Below are 15,157 nucleotides of genomic sequence, written 5' to 3'. Positions count from 1 at the left end.
TTCCTAAGTGATTTTTAACTTGTTCTTTGTGTATCCTATCTTCTAAACTTACCCTCTCTCTGCTTGTATTCACTACGTTAGGCACACCTCCAGACTTCTCGGTGAAGACCGAAACAAAGAAGTCATTGAGCATCTCCGCCATTTCCAAGTTTCCTGTTACTGCTTCTCCCTCCTCACTGAGCAGTTGGCCTACCTTGTCTTTGGTCTTCCTCTTGCTTTAAATGTATTTGTAAAAGGTCTTCTTGTTTCCCTTTATGCCTGTAGCTAGTTTGATCTCATTTTGTGCCTTTGCCTTTCTAATCTTGCCCCTGCATTCCCGTGTTGCTTGCCTATATTCATCCTTTGTTATTTGTCCTAGTTTCCATTTTTTATGAGACTCCTTTTTTATTTTGAGATCATGCAAGATCTCCTTGTTAAGCCAAGCTGGTCTTTTGCCATATTTTCTATCTTTCCTACACAGCGGAATTGTTTGCTTTTGGGCCCTTAACAACGTCCCTTTGAAATACTTCCAACTCTCCTCAGTTGTTTTTCCCTTCAGCCTTGCTTCCCATGGGACCTTACCTACAAGTTCTCTGAGCTTATCAAAATCTGCCTTCCTGAAATCCATTACCTCAACTGTGTTGGTCTCCCTTCTACCTTTCCTTAAGATCATGAACTCTATTATTTCATGATCACTGTCCCCCATACTGTCTCCCACTTTCAAGTTCTCAACTAGTTCCTCCCTATTTGTTAAAATCAAATCCAGAACAGCTTCTCCTCTGGTAGCTTTTTCAACCTGAAACAGAAAGTTGTCTCCAATGCAGTCCAGAAACTTATTGGATAGGCTGTGCCCCGCTGTGTTAGTTTCCCAACATATGTCTGGATAGTTGAAGTCCCCCATCACCACCAAATCTTGGGCTTTGGATAGTTTTGTTAATTGTTTAAAAAGGCCTCATCCACCTCTTCCACCTGGCTAGGTGGCCTGTAGTAGACTCCTAGCATGACATCACCCTCATTTTTTTACCCCTTTTAGCTTAACCCAGAGAGACTCTACACAGCTATCTCCTACGTTCATCTCCACTTCATTCCAAGTGTGTACATTTTTAATATACAAGGCAACCCCTCCTCCTTTTTTTCCCTGTCTGTCCTTCCTAAGCAAGCTGTACCCTTCCATACCAACATTCCAATCATGTGTCCCATCCCACCAGGTTTCTGTAATATCAATGATATCATAGTTGTATTTATTTGTTAGCAATTCCAGTTCTTCCTGCTTATTACCCATACTTCTCGCATTTGTATATAGGCATCTAAGATACTGATTTGATCTTGCCTCCCTGTTGTGCCCTGACCCTCCTTTCTCCTTGCCATTATAGGCCATAGTCCCCCCCATTTCCAACCCATCTTCCAGTCCCGCACATTCAGCACTTACCTGTGGGCTTTGCTCACCTGTCCCCGTCGAACCTAGTTTAAAGTGTTCCTCAAAGTGCTGCAGACCCACTTTGGGAAAGCCACTAGTGGGCCTGTGCTGCTTTATTAACCTAAAGGGTCCGTACCAAGGAGTCTTTCAGCTCCCATTGGCTCCAGTTTTCCATTTCCAGCCAAGGGGAGCCATGGGTAGCAGTGTAGCGTGGGCTGCTGCTTCTCTCAGCTTCCCTTCACTGGAAACAGGAGCCAATGGGAATCACAAGGTTCTGTGGCTATGGACCCTTTAGGTCAAGGGTGGGATATGCGGTTCCTGGCTTGCCAGCAATGGGGAGCCTGCTCTGGTGCTCCAGCTCCCCCTCTGCACTACAGCACACACAATCTGCTAGCTCTGGTGTATGAGGGAAATGAGGAAATGTGAGTTGTCTTTCTCATTTTCAGACAGGGTTTGTTTGTTTGTTTGTTGCACTTCTCACTTATATGTAGTCCCCAACTGACTTTTCTGTGGGTCAGAAAAAAGGTTCCCCTCCCCTGCTTTAGGTAAACAAAGCAGCATTGGTCACAGGTCATAATGGTGAAGACATACGTCTATTCTCTATTTTACTTCAGCATAACTCAGCTTTCTTAACGGAACCCCAACTTATACTTGTTTTCAGTGGGCTGAATGTTCTCTTCCTTAGACAGAGCAGTGGGCCTGAACTGCCTGCTATAAGGAAGCAATGTCCAGTCAATGATTATTCTAGTTAGCGAGGCTCCAGGAACAATGGCTCTCAAGGTGCTCAGTACACACCTGAGGAATGCGTCTGGACCCTGTAAACCAGCCAATATCATGGCTGCTGACATGGGACACAGGGATAGGTCACTTGGCCATATGATCTGCTCCAGCTTGGAAGATACGAGGGATGGGTATAAAATGCCATGAGGTGGACTCCATCTTGCCTTCAGTTCTGCTACTGATTCCAGATACAGCCTTGCAAGGAACAGCGAGACGGGAAGAATCGTTAGCCCATTCTGACATAGGATGTACACCAGAGACGTTTAAGATAGGAGTTTGTAACATCTCTGCTAAGAGCCTACATCTAGAACTGGGTGATTGGTGCATGTAATGTATTTTCTTTAACAACATTACTCTGAACCTTTTCTTTCTTATGTTAATAAACCTTTAGATTTTAGATTCTAAAGCAGAGGTTCCCAAACTTTTTGATGGGACCAGTAAATCCATTCACGAGCTTTTGGAGGACCAGTAATATATATTTGCATATTCATTAAGTAAATGATGAATATTCATATGCGTTGGTTCTGGTCCTCCCAAAGCCCCCAGTGCCAGCTTTAGCAAAGCTTTTGATATGGTCACCCACAATATTCTTGCCAGCAAGTTAAGGAAATATGGATTGTCATAAATGGACTGTAAGATAGACAGAAAGCTGGCTAGACTAGGGTTTCCCAAACTTTTTACTTTAGTTGGAACCCGTTTTTTTTTTTTCAGTACTGTTTTTTGCAGCCCAAAAAATATAAACACATATTAAAAAAAGAATGAAAAATGAATAAATTTTTACAGTTTCACCAGGCTGCATCCTTCACCCAGCCCAGGCCAGGGCTTGGGGACCCGGCGCCGCACAGGCACTCCAGGAGGTGGGAGCAGGAGCAGACTGGGGGTAGGGTATCTGGCTAGGAGGGAGGATGCCAGGAAGGGTAGGGTTGCCAGGGGTCCAGTTTTGTACTGGACAGTCTGATATTTGAGGCTTCTGTCCGGGAAACAAATTGAGAATATACCGGACATATAAAATGTCTGGTATTTTCTTATTAGGTAAGTTTTATTATTATTAGCTGTATCAGTTTGTAGTTGCGAACTGCTTGGCTGGTAGATGTGCTCAGGCTGTTTGAGTGTGTCTACCAGCCAGACAGTTCACAACTACTCGAGGGGGCAGTGTGTGTGTGGGGGGGCAATATGGAATCCCCAGAGCCGGACTTACTCGTGCTTCGCTGGGACTGTGAGCGGGATGGGCAGCGCTCTGAGATCTGCGTACACCCAGGTCAGTTCCACTTCCCGCCGGCCAGTTCGCTCCCCCCCACTGCCCTTCCAGCCAATCCCACTTCCCCCGACCTGCTCCCAGCTGGCCTGTTCTCCCCCACTTCCCCTCCCAATCTCCCCCAACCAGCCCCACTGCCCGCATCCAGCCCTGCTTCCGGCGGCCGGTTCTCCCCACCCCCCGATCTCCCCTGGCCAGCCCTGCTGTCCCTGACGATTCCCCCCCCCCCCAACGATCCCTGCTCCCTCTGCTCCCCTCCCAGCTCCTCCTCCCAGCATCTGAGATCAAGTGTGTCCTGCATTTTTTTTTTTTTTTTTTTTTTTTTGAACTCACCTGGTAACCCTAGCTACGCCTCTGCTGGGAGCCTGGAACATCCGGCTGCAGACTCTGCCCAGCCCGGCCGAGGGTTTGTGGGACCTGGCAGCCATGCTGAGGCCCGGTATCTTTTTCCTGCGGCCCAAAAGCAGGCCACGGCTCATAGTTTGGGAAACACTATTCTAATGGATTGGCCCAGTGTACTCTTGTAGGTAAGTGTAAATTGACTGGGAACCCATGGCTGGTTTCTTGGGACCGGAAGAACGCATTCACGGTAGGTGAGATTGGGTTCTAACCCCTTACCTGTGTGTAAAGCCTGCGGCTGATTGTGGCACAGGGAGAGTTGCGGTGTCTGAGGGGTTTTCTCGTGAGGATTCCTGCTGGCTAGATTGGCAGCTGAAGCGCTCTGTGTGGCTGGTGTGTGGCCTATTTGGGAAAGGCCTCTAGTCAGGGGCTGTAAGGAGCCCTGGTTGTGAGCAATTACCCCTGAGCGGATGCCCTCAGCGGTGCCCAAACTTGGCCCAGTCCGTCACACTCCCCCAGCCTGTTGATGCTGACAAGATGATGTCATTCTGTCATCCATCAGGAAAAGAAAATTAAATATAGAGTGAGAGAAAATATAAGTGTGTTTGCTTAATTTAGTTTCTATCATTCCTAATGAACTGCTCCTGCATCTGCAGCTTGACACAGGTGATGAGTATTATGTACTATTTTTTAAATTAATAAAATCAAGTTATCTAAAAAAAATTACACAAAGTATACTGTCATAGATGATGTAAAATGCTATACTTAACTGTAAATTAACATGTTTTAGTGATCTGATATGTACCACTGTTTGAAGAAATATGTTAAAAACTATGTGAAAAAAAAATGTGAAAAAATATGTGGGAAACTTGTAAATCAGTGACTTTTTAATTACTGTATTTACATCACCTTAATATAAATCAGTCCATCCTAATAGTGAATCTCTCATTCTTTTTCTTACTCATTTTATGTGATGTTCATTTTAGTGTTGCAGTTTAAGTTATGGATAAAAAGGGATTTCATGTGAATTTTGTAATCTGCAGATAAACCATGTCTGCTTCAGCTGATGAAACTGCAGGAGACCTTCCTGTGAGGGATGTAGGTCTAGCGGGAACTGGAGGATTGCAAGGTTTGTACCAGCTGTTATTTATTACAATAACATACTTTGATCAGTTACTTTGTTGGCTACCTTCCAAAAATGATTCTGATATTCACACTTAGGAAAATTAAGTTCAGATAATATTTGGAGTCGGTGTTAAATTCATAAAGAGATGTGAAGTTAGAATCCATAGTACTACTTAAATAGAGCTTAGACTGATTAGGTGCTGAACATCTGCAAGTCCATCGACTCCTATTCACTATGCGGTAATTACTCGCTTAACACGTTTTCGCAATAGCATATTTTTTTTTTAGGGAACATTTTTTGAATAACACGACCATCCTTGAAATAACACAAAAATAATCAAGTGGCGGACTACTTCGCATGTGGGACAAGTTGGTGAAAACAGTGGTAATACGCATGAGTGGATGAACACACATGGTCACAGCACTTCTCCACTCACTCACGTTTATCTTTGTATTTTAACAAAAGGCAATGATTTATGTTGCTAGATATCTTGTGTTGCTAGATATCTAATGTTGATGACCCAGCACCAACAAAAAATTGAGTTCGCCACCAACGCCTGAAATGCAACACTCACCTTTTCCATTTTTTTAATTAGGAAAATTGACCCCGCGTAGCACGTTTTTGCTTAGCATGAACATTTTCAGAAATACATCTGTCGTGTTAAATGAGGAATTACTGTAGCTATAGACATTAGTGGGAGCAGAAGTTGGCCCATTGACTATGGGAGCAGAAGCCATTCAGCACCACTGAGGAGTATGCACTATTATTGTCTACTGTATTGAGGTTCAGTTCACACATTTGACTTAATTTCCTGGAATTTATCAGTTAATTTTTCTATAATTTTGTGTGAGTAAATTTACTTTGTGTTTAAAAAGGAACTCTCTCCAGTCTATAAAAATTGATAGCATACTGCTATGATTGTGTTAACACACAAAGTGCTTTGAATCAGTTAAGCTTTTTCCCCCTCAATCATCCATTAACTACCAGTTTGTCTTATTATTTGTATGGGTATTCCATGAAAAGAATAAGAAAGCACTAAAAAGAATAGAAAATATGAGTGTATAATCATCAATTGGCAGGCATATTTTGGTCAGGTTGAACCAGAAATTATATTAAACTTGATTTTTAAAACTGGCTAGGTTTCCAAATGATGACGATATCCCTTTGGGAATCATGAAAGTAATTTGCTGTGATTTTGTTTCTGCTTATTAGAATCATCAGCTGCACAGAATGTGAAAGCTCGGCAAGCTGTCTCACGGATTAGTCGTGAGGAGCTAGAAGACCGTTTCCTGCGTTTGCATGATGAAAATATCTTACTTAAGCAACATGCACATAAGCAAGAAGATAAAATTAAAAGGTTTGATTTTTCTTATTTTTTTAAGCCAAAAACAGATTTGGGGAATATGTCCTTTTAAACCTCAATCAACAACAAATCAAAATCACGCAAGCTGGAGTAAGAAAACTTTTCAGAGTGGTCTATGACAACCTTAAGAACATAAGAATGGCCATAAGAAAGGTTCACCTCTACCAGTGTTCTGTCTTCTGACAGTGGCCAATGCCAGATGGCCCCAGAGGGAGTGAACAGAAGAGGGAATCACCACCTGTCATCCATTTGTAGCTTCTGACAGAGGGTAGGGAAACCATTCCTACCTCTCCAGGCAAATAAGTATTGATGGGCCTAAGGTCCATGAATTTGTCTTGTTCTTTTTTGAACCTTGTTGAAGTCCTAGTCTTCACAACAATCTCTGGCAAGGAGTTCCACAGATTGTGTGCTGTATGAAGAAAAACTTCCTTTTGCTTGTTTTAAACCTGCTACCTATTAATTTCATTTGATAATCCCTAGTTCTTGTGTTATGGGAACAATTAAATAACTTTTCCTTATTCACTTTCTCCATACCTGTCATGATTTTATAGACCTGTCTACCCCCGCCCCCTTTTAGTCTCCTCTTTTCTAAGATGAAAAGTCCTAGTCTTTTTAATCTCTCTTCATGTGGCACCCATTCCAAACCTCTAATCATTTTTGTTGCCCTTTTCTGAATCTTTTCCAATGACAATATATCTTTTATGAGATAAGGCGACCACATCTGTACGCAATATTCAAGATGTGGGCATACCATGGATTTATACTGAGGCAATAAGATGGTCTTTGTCTTTATTCTCTATCCTTTTTTAAATGATTCCTAACGTTCTGTTTGCTTTTTTGACCACTGCTGCACATTGAGTGGATGTTTTCAGGGAACTATCCGCAATAACTCCAAGATCTCTCTCTTGAGTGGTTATAGCTAAATTAATCTCCATAGTTTTGTATGTATAGTTGGGATTATTTTTTCTAATAGATTAGTGAGGCATGATTTCTCTTGACAGAAACCATATTGATTTTTCCCCAATAAATTATGTTTGTCTATGTGTCTGACAATTCTGTTCTTTACTATAGTTTCAACTGATTTGTCCAGAACTCACATTAGGTTTACTGGTCTGTAATTGCTAGGATCACCTCTAGAGCTGTTTCTAAATATTGGCATCACTTTAGATATCTTCCAGTCATTAGATACAGAAGATGATTACAGGGATCATCTTATGTACCTAATAGTTCCGCAATTTCACATTTGAGTTCTTTCAGAACTCTTTGGTGAGTACCATCTGGTCCCAGTGACTTGTTACTGTTAAGTTTGTCAATTTGTTCCAAAGCCTCCTCCAATGACACCTCGATCTGGGACGATTCCTCAGATTTGTTGCCTAAAAAGAATGGCTCATTTTCGGGAATCTCCCTAACATCCTCAGTCGTGAAGACCGAAGCAAAGAATTTACTTAGTTTTTCCACAAGGGCCTTGTCAGCCGACGGTCATGGCAGGGTGTGTCCTATACCTGTCCCTTATGACCGGCTGAAGTTCTTTTACGTTGTGCTTGGTTCTATTACAGCAACTGAAGGAGTCAAGTTAAAACTTAAACAGTTACAGGTTTATTAAAAAAACTTATAAAAGCATATGGTTACAATGGCTATTGCTCTATTTCTTAACTGTTAGCAAATACAGATTTTAAAAATAGTTACAAAGAAAATAAAGATAGAAAATAGAAATAATGGTACCAAGTGACAGCTTAATCTTTAAAGAGCTCTAAGTCTATGTGTACACTTAAGACAAAGGACCACATCTAGGTACAATTTTTACCCCTTTCTGTGACTCTCGTTTCCAGCGTGTCAGGCCAGGGCCGGTCTCTCAATTCCTAGGAAAGACGAATACGAGGTGGGCGTCCCCTCTAGAACCTTGGGAGATCAAACACCTAACCCGACCAGCAGATAGATGGTAGATTGACACTCAGAGTAAATGTGCTGCTGGACCCATCTTTATACCCCTGGGGGCTCGTATCCTCTTTCTTATCTAAGAGGCCAAAATGTACTGGTCCGTTTTGTGGCGCCAGTTCTTACAAGCAAGTTTCAAGTTAATTTACACTTGCAAGAGAGATAACTAAATTGTGAGTACTAGACATTTTTTTACTGGGCGAGAGATTCCTCCCCCCGCGGACGGCTGTGTGTTCGTATCAATATGGGTTAAGTCAAGGGCACTCCTTGGCAGCCTCTTGGTCAGCAATTGGTGTATCTCTGTTTACAGCCATTCATGGTCACAGCAGCCTGGGCCTTCTGCTCTGTGTGCCCTATATGCTCCAGGCAAGCAAAAATGGATGTTACAGGGGGGTTCCTGTCTGGCTACAGGCCTTAATACTCGGAATACAGTCCTCAGAATTTTCGCAGCACAAGGTTGTATTACTTACACTCCCAACTCTGATTTCATTCCACTCAGCTGATTTCTGTTCAGAGACAGACCATGACAACCTGTTTGGTTCCCAGCCATGAACTGTTTACCTACTTATGTAAGCATTGTACACTTTAGAGCTTTATATTCTGAGGGAATAGAGATATAGGAAGCCAACTGAAAAGGAGGAGTGGGAAGGAGGAAAAGAAAAAGGATAAAAATTTTCAAGAGAGTGAGGAGGAAACAGAGCATGCTGCCTTTCAGAAACTTATTTATAGTTAGGCCAGGGAGCTAAGTTTGGTATGGCTGCAGGGGGCATGAATAGAAAAGAGTAAAAATTTGGTGCCATGTGTCGCACTGATTGGGGTCTTGCAGAATGCCAGATAAGTATTGAGCAATAGGTTACTTACATGCAAAAATGCCAGGGGAGAGAAGAAAATGTAGGAGGAAAAGAGGAAAGCTATAGATTGAAGAAGAGAAGTAAAAGGGCTTTATTCTGGAGGATCGCGCCAGTCTGGACGCTCTTTTCCAGCTTTTCCCCAAGCCGGAAAAAAAGCGGCGGCCATGTTTATTTAAATCCCGCGGGGGATATTTAAATCCCCCACGGATTTCCCTATTCTGACTTGCCTGCTTTGCATGCCTCTTCCGGAGAAGGGGCCAGTCTAGAAGTAGCCTTACATTCCTAGCCAGGGCAGCAAAAAGCTTGAGGGTCACAAGTTTTTTACCCAAGATGAGTACAGAAGATATGGAAGCCTACCTGCTCATCTTTGAAATTTCAGTACGTGAAGCCTGGCCTAGAGACCAGTGAGCCAAGATACTCATTCCTTTCCTGTGTGTAGAAGTGCAGAAGGAGTACCATGACCTGCCCACTTGAAACAGCAGCAAACTACCCTTGGTTGAAGGCAGAAATCTTAACCCAAGTGGGTGTGACGGTTGCAGTACGGGTCCAATGATATCACAACTGGAGATATCAGGAGAACAAATCTCCATGTTCCCAGTTATATGACATCATCCATCTTGCGCGAAGGTGGTTACAACCTGAGTCCCAGAGCCCTGAAGAGATTCTACAGATACTGGTGATTGACCGATACATGAGGAGGCTACCTCCGGATTTTTGTGTTTGGGTCCACCAGAACAAACCAGCCACCTATGACAAGGTCATTGTACTAGTGGAGAGGTAGAGAGGTGCAAGAGAGTTGACCCGACCAGTTAGTGGAGAAGTCCCCTGTGTTAAGGGCCCCAATCTCCAGAGTACAAGTACCTGAACCCTCAGACTACATGTAGACTGCTGGAGGGGGTTCGGAAAAAGATATGCAAATTGCAAACCATGATATCAGGTCACCACATCTGTACATAGTATTCAAGATGTGGGAATACCATGGTTTTGTATGGAGGCAATGAAATATTCTCTGTCTTATTCTCTATCCCTTTTTTAATGACTTCTAACATTTTATTTGATTTTTTTTTTGACTGCCACTGCACAGGATGTTTTCAGAGAACTATCCACAATGACCCCAAGATCTTTCTCTTGAGTAGTTGTAGCTAAATTAGTCCCCATTATATTATATGAATAGTTGGGATTATTTTTTTCCACATTTATCAACATAAAATTTCATTTGCCATTTTATTGTCCAATCACTTAGTTTGGTGAGAAGCTTTTGAAGCTCTTCACAGTCTGCTTTGGTCTTAACTATCTTAAGCAGTTTAGTATCATCTGCAACTTTTGCCACCTCACTGTTTACCCCTTTCTCTAGATCATTTAGAAATAAATTGAATAGGATTGATCTCCAGACAAACCCTTGGGAGACCTCACTAGTTACCTCTCTCCATTCTGAAAACTTGCCATTTTTTCCTAACCTTTTTTCCTGTCTTTAAACCAGTTATCAGTCCATGAAAGGACCTTCCCTCTTATCCGATGATAACTTAATTTTCTTAAGAGCCTTTGGTGAGGGACCTTGTCAAAGGCTTTCTGGAAATCAAAGTACACTATATCTACTGGATCCCCCTTGTCCAATGCTTGTTGACCCCCTCAAAGAACACTAATAGATTAGTAAGGTATGATTTCCTTTTGCAGAAACCATGTTGACTTTCCCCCAACAAATTATGTTCATCTATGAGTCTGACAATTTTATTCTTTACTATAGTTTTAACTAATTTTCCCAGTACTGACGTTAGACTTACCGGTCTGTAATTGCCAGGATCGCCTCTACAGCCCTTTTTAAATATTGGCGTCATGATAGCTATTTTCCATTCATTAAGTACGAAGGCAATATGAAGGGTAGGTTACAAACCACAGTTAATACTTGTGTAATTTCACATTTGAGTTCTTTCAGAACCTTGGTTGAATGCCATCTGGTCCTGGTGACTTGTTACTATTAAGTTTATCAATTTATTCCAAAACCTCCTCTCATGATACTTCTATCTGGGACAATTCCTTAGGTTTGTCACCTAAAAAGAATGGCTCACGTTTGGGAATCTCCCCAGTATCCTCAGCTGTGAAGACTGAAGCAAAGAATTCATTTAGCTTCTCTGCAATTATTTTATCATCTTTGAGTACTCCTTTAACATCTCAGTTGTCCAAGGCTCCATTGTTTGTTTAGCAGACTTCCCGCTTCTGATGTACTTAAAAACATTTTGCTATTACTTTTTGAGTTTTTGGCTAGCTGTTCTTCAAACTCTTTTTTTGTTTTTTCTTATATTTTTACACTTAATTTGACAAAGTTTATTCTCCTTTCTATTTTCCTCACTAGGATTTGACTTCCGCATTTTTTAAAGACATCTTTTTATCTTTCACTGCTTCTTTTACTTGGTTGTTAAGCCACAGTGGCCCTTTTTTGGTTCTCTTACTGTGTTTTTTAATTTGGAATATACATTTAAGTTTGGCCACTATTACGGTGTCTTTCTAAAGTTTCCATTCAGCTGTATTTTTGTCGCTGTACCTTTTAATTTCTGCTTAACTAAGGTGACCAGACGTCCTCCTTTGAGGAGGACAGTCCTCCTTTTGAGGGGCTTGTCCTCCCCAATAATTATGTCCTCCTTTTGTCCTCCTTTGAAAAAAATTGTCCTTCCTGTTCTACTTTGCCAAAAAATTATATCCCGCTGTTTTTTAAAGTATCATTATACTGCAATCTAGTAGCATCACTGCAAAGTTGGCTGATCCGCACATCTGTCGAAGTGCTGGACGTGGGCACTTGTCAGAAAAGCCGGTAAGTTACAAAACTGATTGAACCCCTGTTAAAAGGCTTAATATACAGTAAAATACAGTTATAGGGTATTTATGAAATGTTATTGTTTATTTTGAGCCATTTTAATGTAATGTGAATGTGATTTTTTTAGTTGATACAATTAACCCTAAAAATGTCGAAGAAAAGAAAATGCCATTTCAACGAGAATTTAAAAAAGGAATTTCCGTTCATCAGAATTGTGGATGAAACAAGAGATGATTCATTAGTGAAGTGTACTGTCTGTTCGGTGGAATTCAGTGTGGCAGTAGGTGGCCGATCCAGCATAACGAAGCATGTTTCATCAAACAAACATCAAAATTCTTTAACATTGGCATCAATGTCCCAGAAAGTTACAGACTTCTTAGGAAGTACATCATTTGAAGAAGACAAAAAGAATTTAGCAGCTGCCGAAGGTCTGACTGCGTACCACTCTATGATGCACAATCAAAGTTTTTGGAGCATGGACTGTACGTCAAAACTGAAGAGTACTTTATAATAAAAAATTCCATTGTGTCAGAACTAAAGAAGAAGCTATTATTCACAATGTTTTTCAAACTTACACACTAGCGAATTTGAAGAAAGGTTTAAATGAAGCTAAATTTGTTACATTTCTTTCGGATGCTTCAAAACACAAAGATACAAAGTTGTATCTGGTGTTAGTTCATTACTTCAGTTTTGAAAATGGTATTCAAATCAAATTTTTGAATTTGGAAGCAATTGATGGTGAGACATCTGAAATAATATCTAATCATATAAAAAATAGTGGATAATCATAATTTGAATGATAAAGTTATTGCGATGTGTGCCGATAACACAAATACTAATTTTGGTGGTGTAAAATGGTCTTGAATATCTAGAAAATTGGACTAAGCATGACGAATCAGTGTACGTGTTTGGTTTGATTCTGCTGAATGAAGAAATTCAAAGGAATAAAATCCTTGAAACAGTTTTATTTGTTAAAGAAAAAGTTAGCATCACAATAAATGACAATTTATTGTTCGAAGTACGAAGAATTAACAGTATAATAAAAGACAATGAATGGACTGAACACAAAATTGATGCAAAAAAAATGGATCGAGATTTTCAATTTCTTAAAAGAGCGACAAATAGTGATTTAAATGTTATATGAATGTTTTTAAGTCAAGTCTGTTTGTCTTATAAGAAGACTAATATTGTGATCATTTATTTAAATGATTATTTATACACATATACAAGTATATATTTTGTCAACTCAGTGTCCTCCTCGCACTTTTTCAAATTCTGGTCACCTTAGCTTAACTAACTTCCTTATTTTTGTGTCATTTCCCTTTCTGAAATTAAATGGTACATTGTTGCACTGCTAAGTTGTTTTTCCCACCACAGGGATGTTAAATTTTTTTACATTATGGTCATTATTTCCAAGTGGTCCAGTTATATTTGCCTCTTGGGCCGGATCCTGTGCTCCATTTAGTTCTAAATCAAGAATATCCTCCCCCCTGTGGGTTCCAGAACCAGCTGCTCTAAGAAGCAGTCATTTAAGGTGTCAAGAATTTTTATCTCTGCATCCCGTCCTGAGGTGATGTGTACCCAGTTAATATGGGGATACTTGAAATCCCCCACTATTATTGAGTTTTTTTTATTCTGATAGCATTTCATCACTGTCCTGATCAGGTGGTCGATAATATATCCCTACTCCTATATGCTTATTATTGGAGCATGGAATTAATATCCATAGAGATTCTATAGAACATTTTGGCTCATTTAAGATTTTTACTTGATTTGATTATACATTTTCTTTCAAATATAGTACTACTCCCCCACCAGCACAACCTGTTCTGTCCTTGCGATATATTTTATATCCTGTTGTGACTGTGTCCCATTGATTGTCCTCATTCCACCAAGTTTCCATAATGCCTGTTATATCAATATCCTCCTTTCAAACGAGGCACTCTAGTTCACCCATCTTATTATTTAGACTTCTCGCAGTAGTGGTGCCGAGAACGCAATGGTTTCCTGGCCCTGCCCCTGGGGACTATCAAATAGTCTTGTAACCGATAATATGTGATGCATTTACACAACTATTCAATTAATCGCTGTCTAATATCCCTAGTTGTCCGAGGAAAAAGTCTTAACTAATTCAGCCATTAATTTCCTACCAATATCACATGCTGGAGTTTTTCTAGATAGAAGTGCAAATTGAATATGCAGCAGAAGTGTGTGTGTGTATGTGTATGTGTATGTGTATGTGTATATATACTGTGACATCCCAAAGGTATTTTGAATTATTTTTGTTGTTTCACTTTTGTTCTTAAATAAAAGCTTCTGTCTGTAACCAGGCTAAAGTAAAGCAAACAAATTAAGTGTGTCTTTATTTTCAATCTCCTGTCTAGGCCTCTACAAAAGTAGATTCCCTGTAAACTAGATACAGCTCTTTAAGATGTGCGACCAATTTTGTAAAGTCTTGAACTTGTCTCCTTCATCAAAGCCACCTTTTCTTTCTTTCTATGCCAAGTTTTTTTTCTATTCACTGCTGGGCATGTTTTATGTTCTTATATATTACATCACCCCCATGTGCCTTCTCTGCCTTTTGTTCTGGCTTTGCAATGTTTATCAAAACTAAAAGAAATCAAAGGTACAACTCTTAAGATGCCAAAAGCAAAATTCGTATCCTTTTAAAGACAGATGAAAACCACACTTCCTGTATCTAATTATGCTCCACAGCTAATCACTACTTCTCTTAGCACATTGGTACTATGTATTAAATATAAAATTTAGCATGGCAACATAAACTTAAGATTTTCTCATCAGGAGCTTTTTGAGCACCCTTACCTATACTTTTTAGCATTTTTAGAACGGAAACATGGTTTAAAATCCTACAGTGAAAGTGTAAACAATACATCACTGAAATGCTGCATGTTATGAGCATGTGTTCAACAGTTTAATATCTTGTGGAATTGTAGTTTTTATACATTGTCCCACCACATCCCCAATCTGTAACTGTACTTAACAGAATGCAGAGTTCCTCTATAGGATCATGCCTTAAAAATTATATTTAAGAACCATATGGAGTAAATATGTGTCCTTAAATGATAAGCCTTAGGAAACTGTTATTTGTCAGTGCTATGAAGCAGATTGCTGCCCAATGGTTTCAGTTATCTTCAAAGCGTTCTTTACAGGCAGTAATAGTTATATCAAAACCTGCAATTTATTATTCAGGTTCTATGCTGAAGTCTTCACAGTGATTATGTTCTTTTCAACACAATGGTTTTTATGCTGACTTTTCACATTCTTTTTCATCTTTTTATTTCC

General features: G+C 40.2%; 1 protein-coding gene across 8 annotated transcripts in view; it reads left to right on the top strand.

The window, feature by feature from the left end:
- RPGRIP1L (RPGRIP1 like) overlaps positions 1–15,157 on the top strand; it is a 171,832-nt gene that overhangs the window by 5,544 nt on the left and 151,131 nt on the right. For 7 of the 8 annotated variants that reach the window (XR_012906738.1, XR_012906739.1, XM_075940280.1 and 4 more), the window contains exons 2-3: positions 4,814–4,899; positions 6,109–6,253. Coding sequence is in view for 6 of the 8 variants with exons in the window: in XM_075940280.1 (XP_075796395.1) it covers positions 4,821–4,899; positions 6,109–6,253 (224 nt within the window). In the remaining 2 variants the exon portion in view is untranslated. Of the gene's footprint in view, positions 1–4,813; positions 4,900–6,108; positions 6,254–11,981; positions 15,154–15,157 lie in introns of those variants that run through there. The other variant, XM_075940283.1, reaches the window with a different exon arrangement.

The sequence above is a fragment of the Pelodiscus sinensis genome, chromosome 12, assembly GCF_049634645.1.
Source record: "Pelodiscus sinensis isolate JC-2024 chromosome 12, ASM4963464v1, whole genome shotgun sequence".
In the NCBI taxonomy this organism is placed as follows: Eukaryota; Metazoa; Chordata; order Testudines; family Trionychidae; genus Pelodiscus; species Pelodiscus sinensis.
The sequence above is the reverse complement of the archived record's forward strand: the minus strand, read 5'-3'. Positions and strand labels throughout refer to the sequence as shown.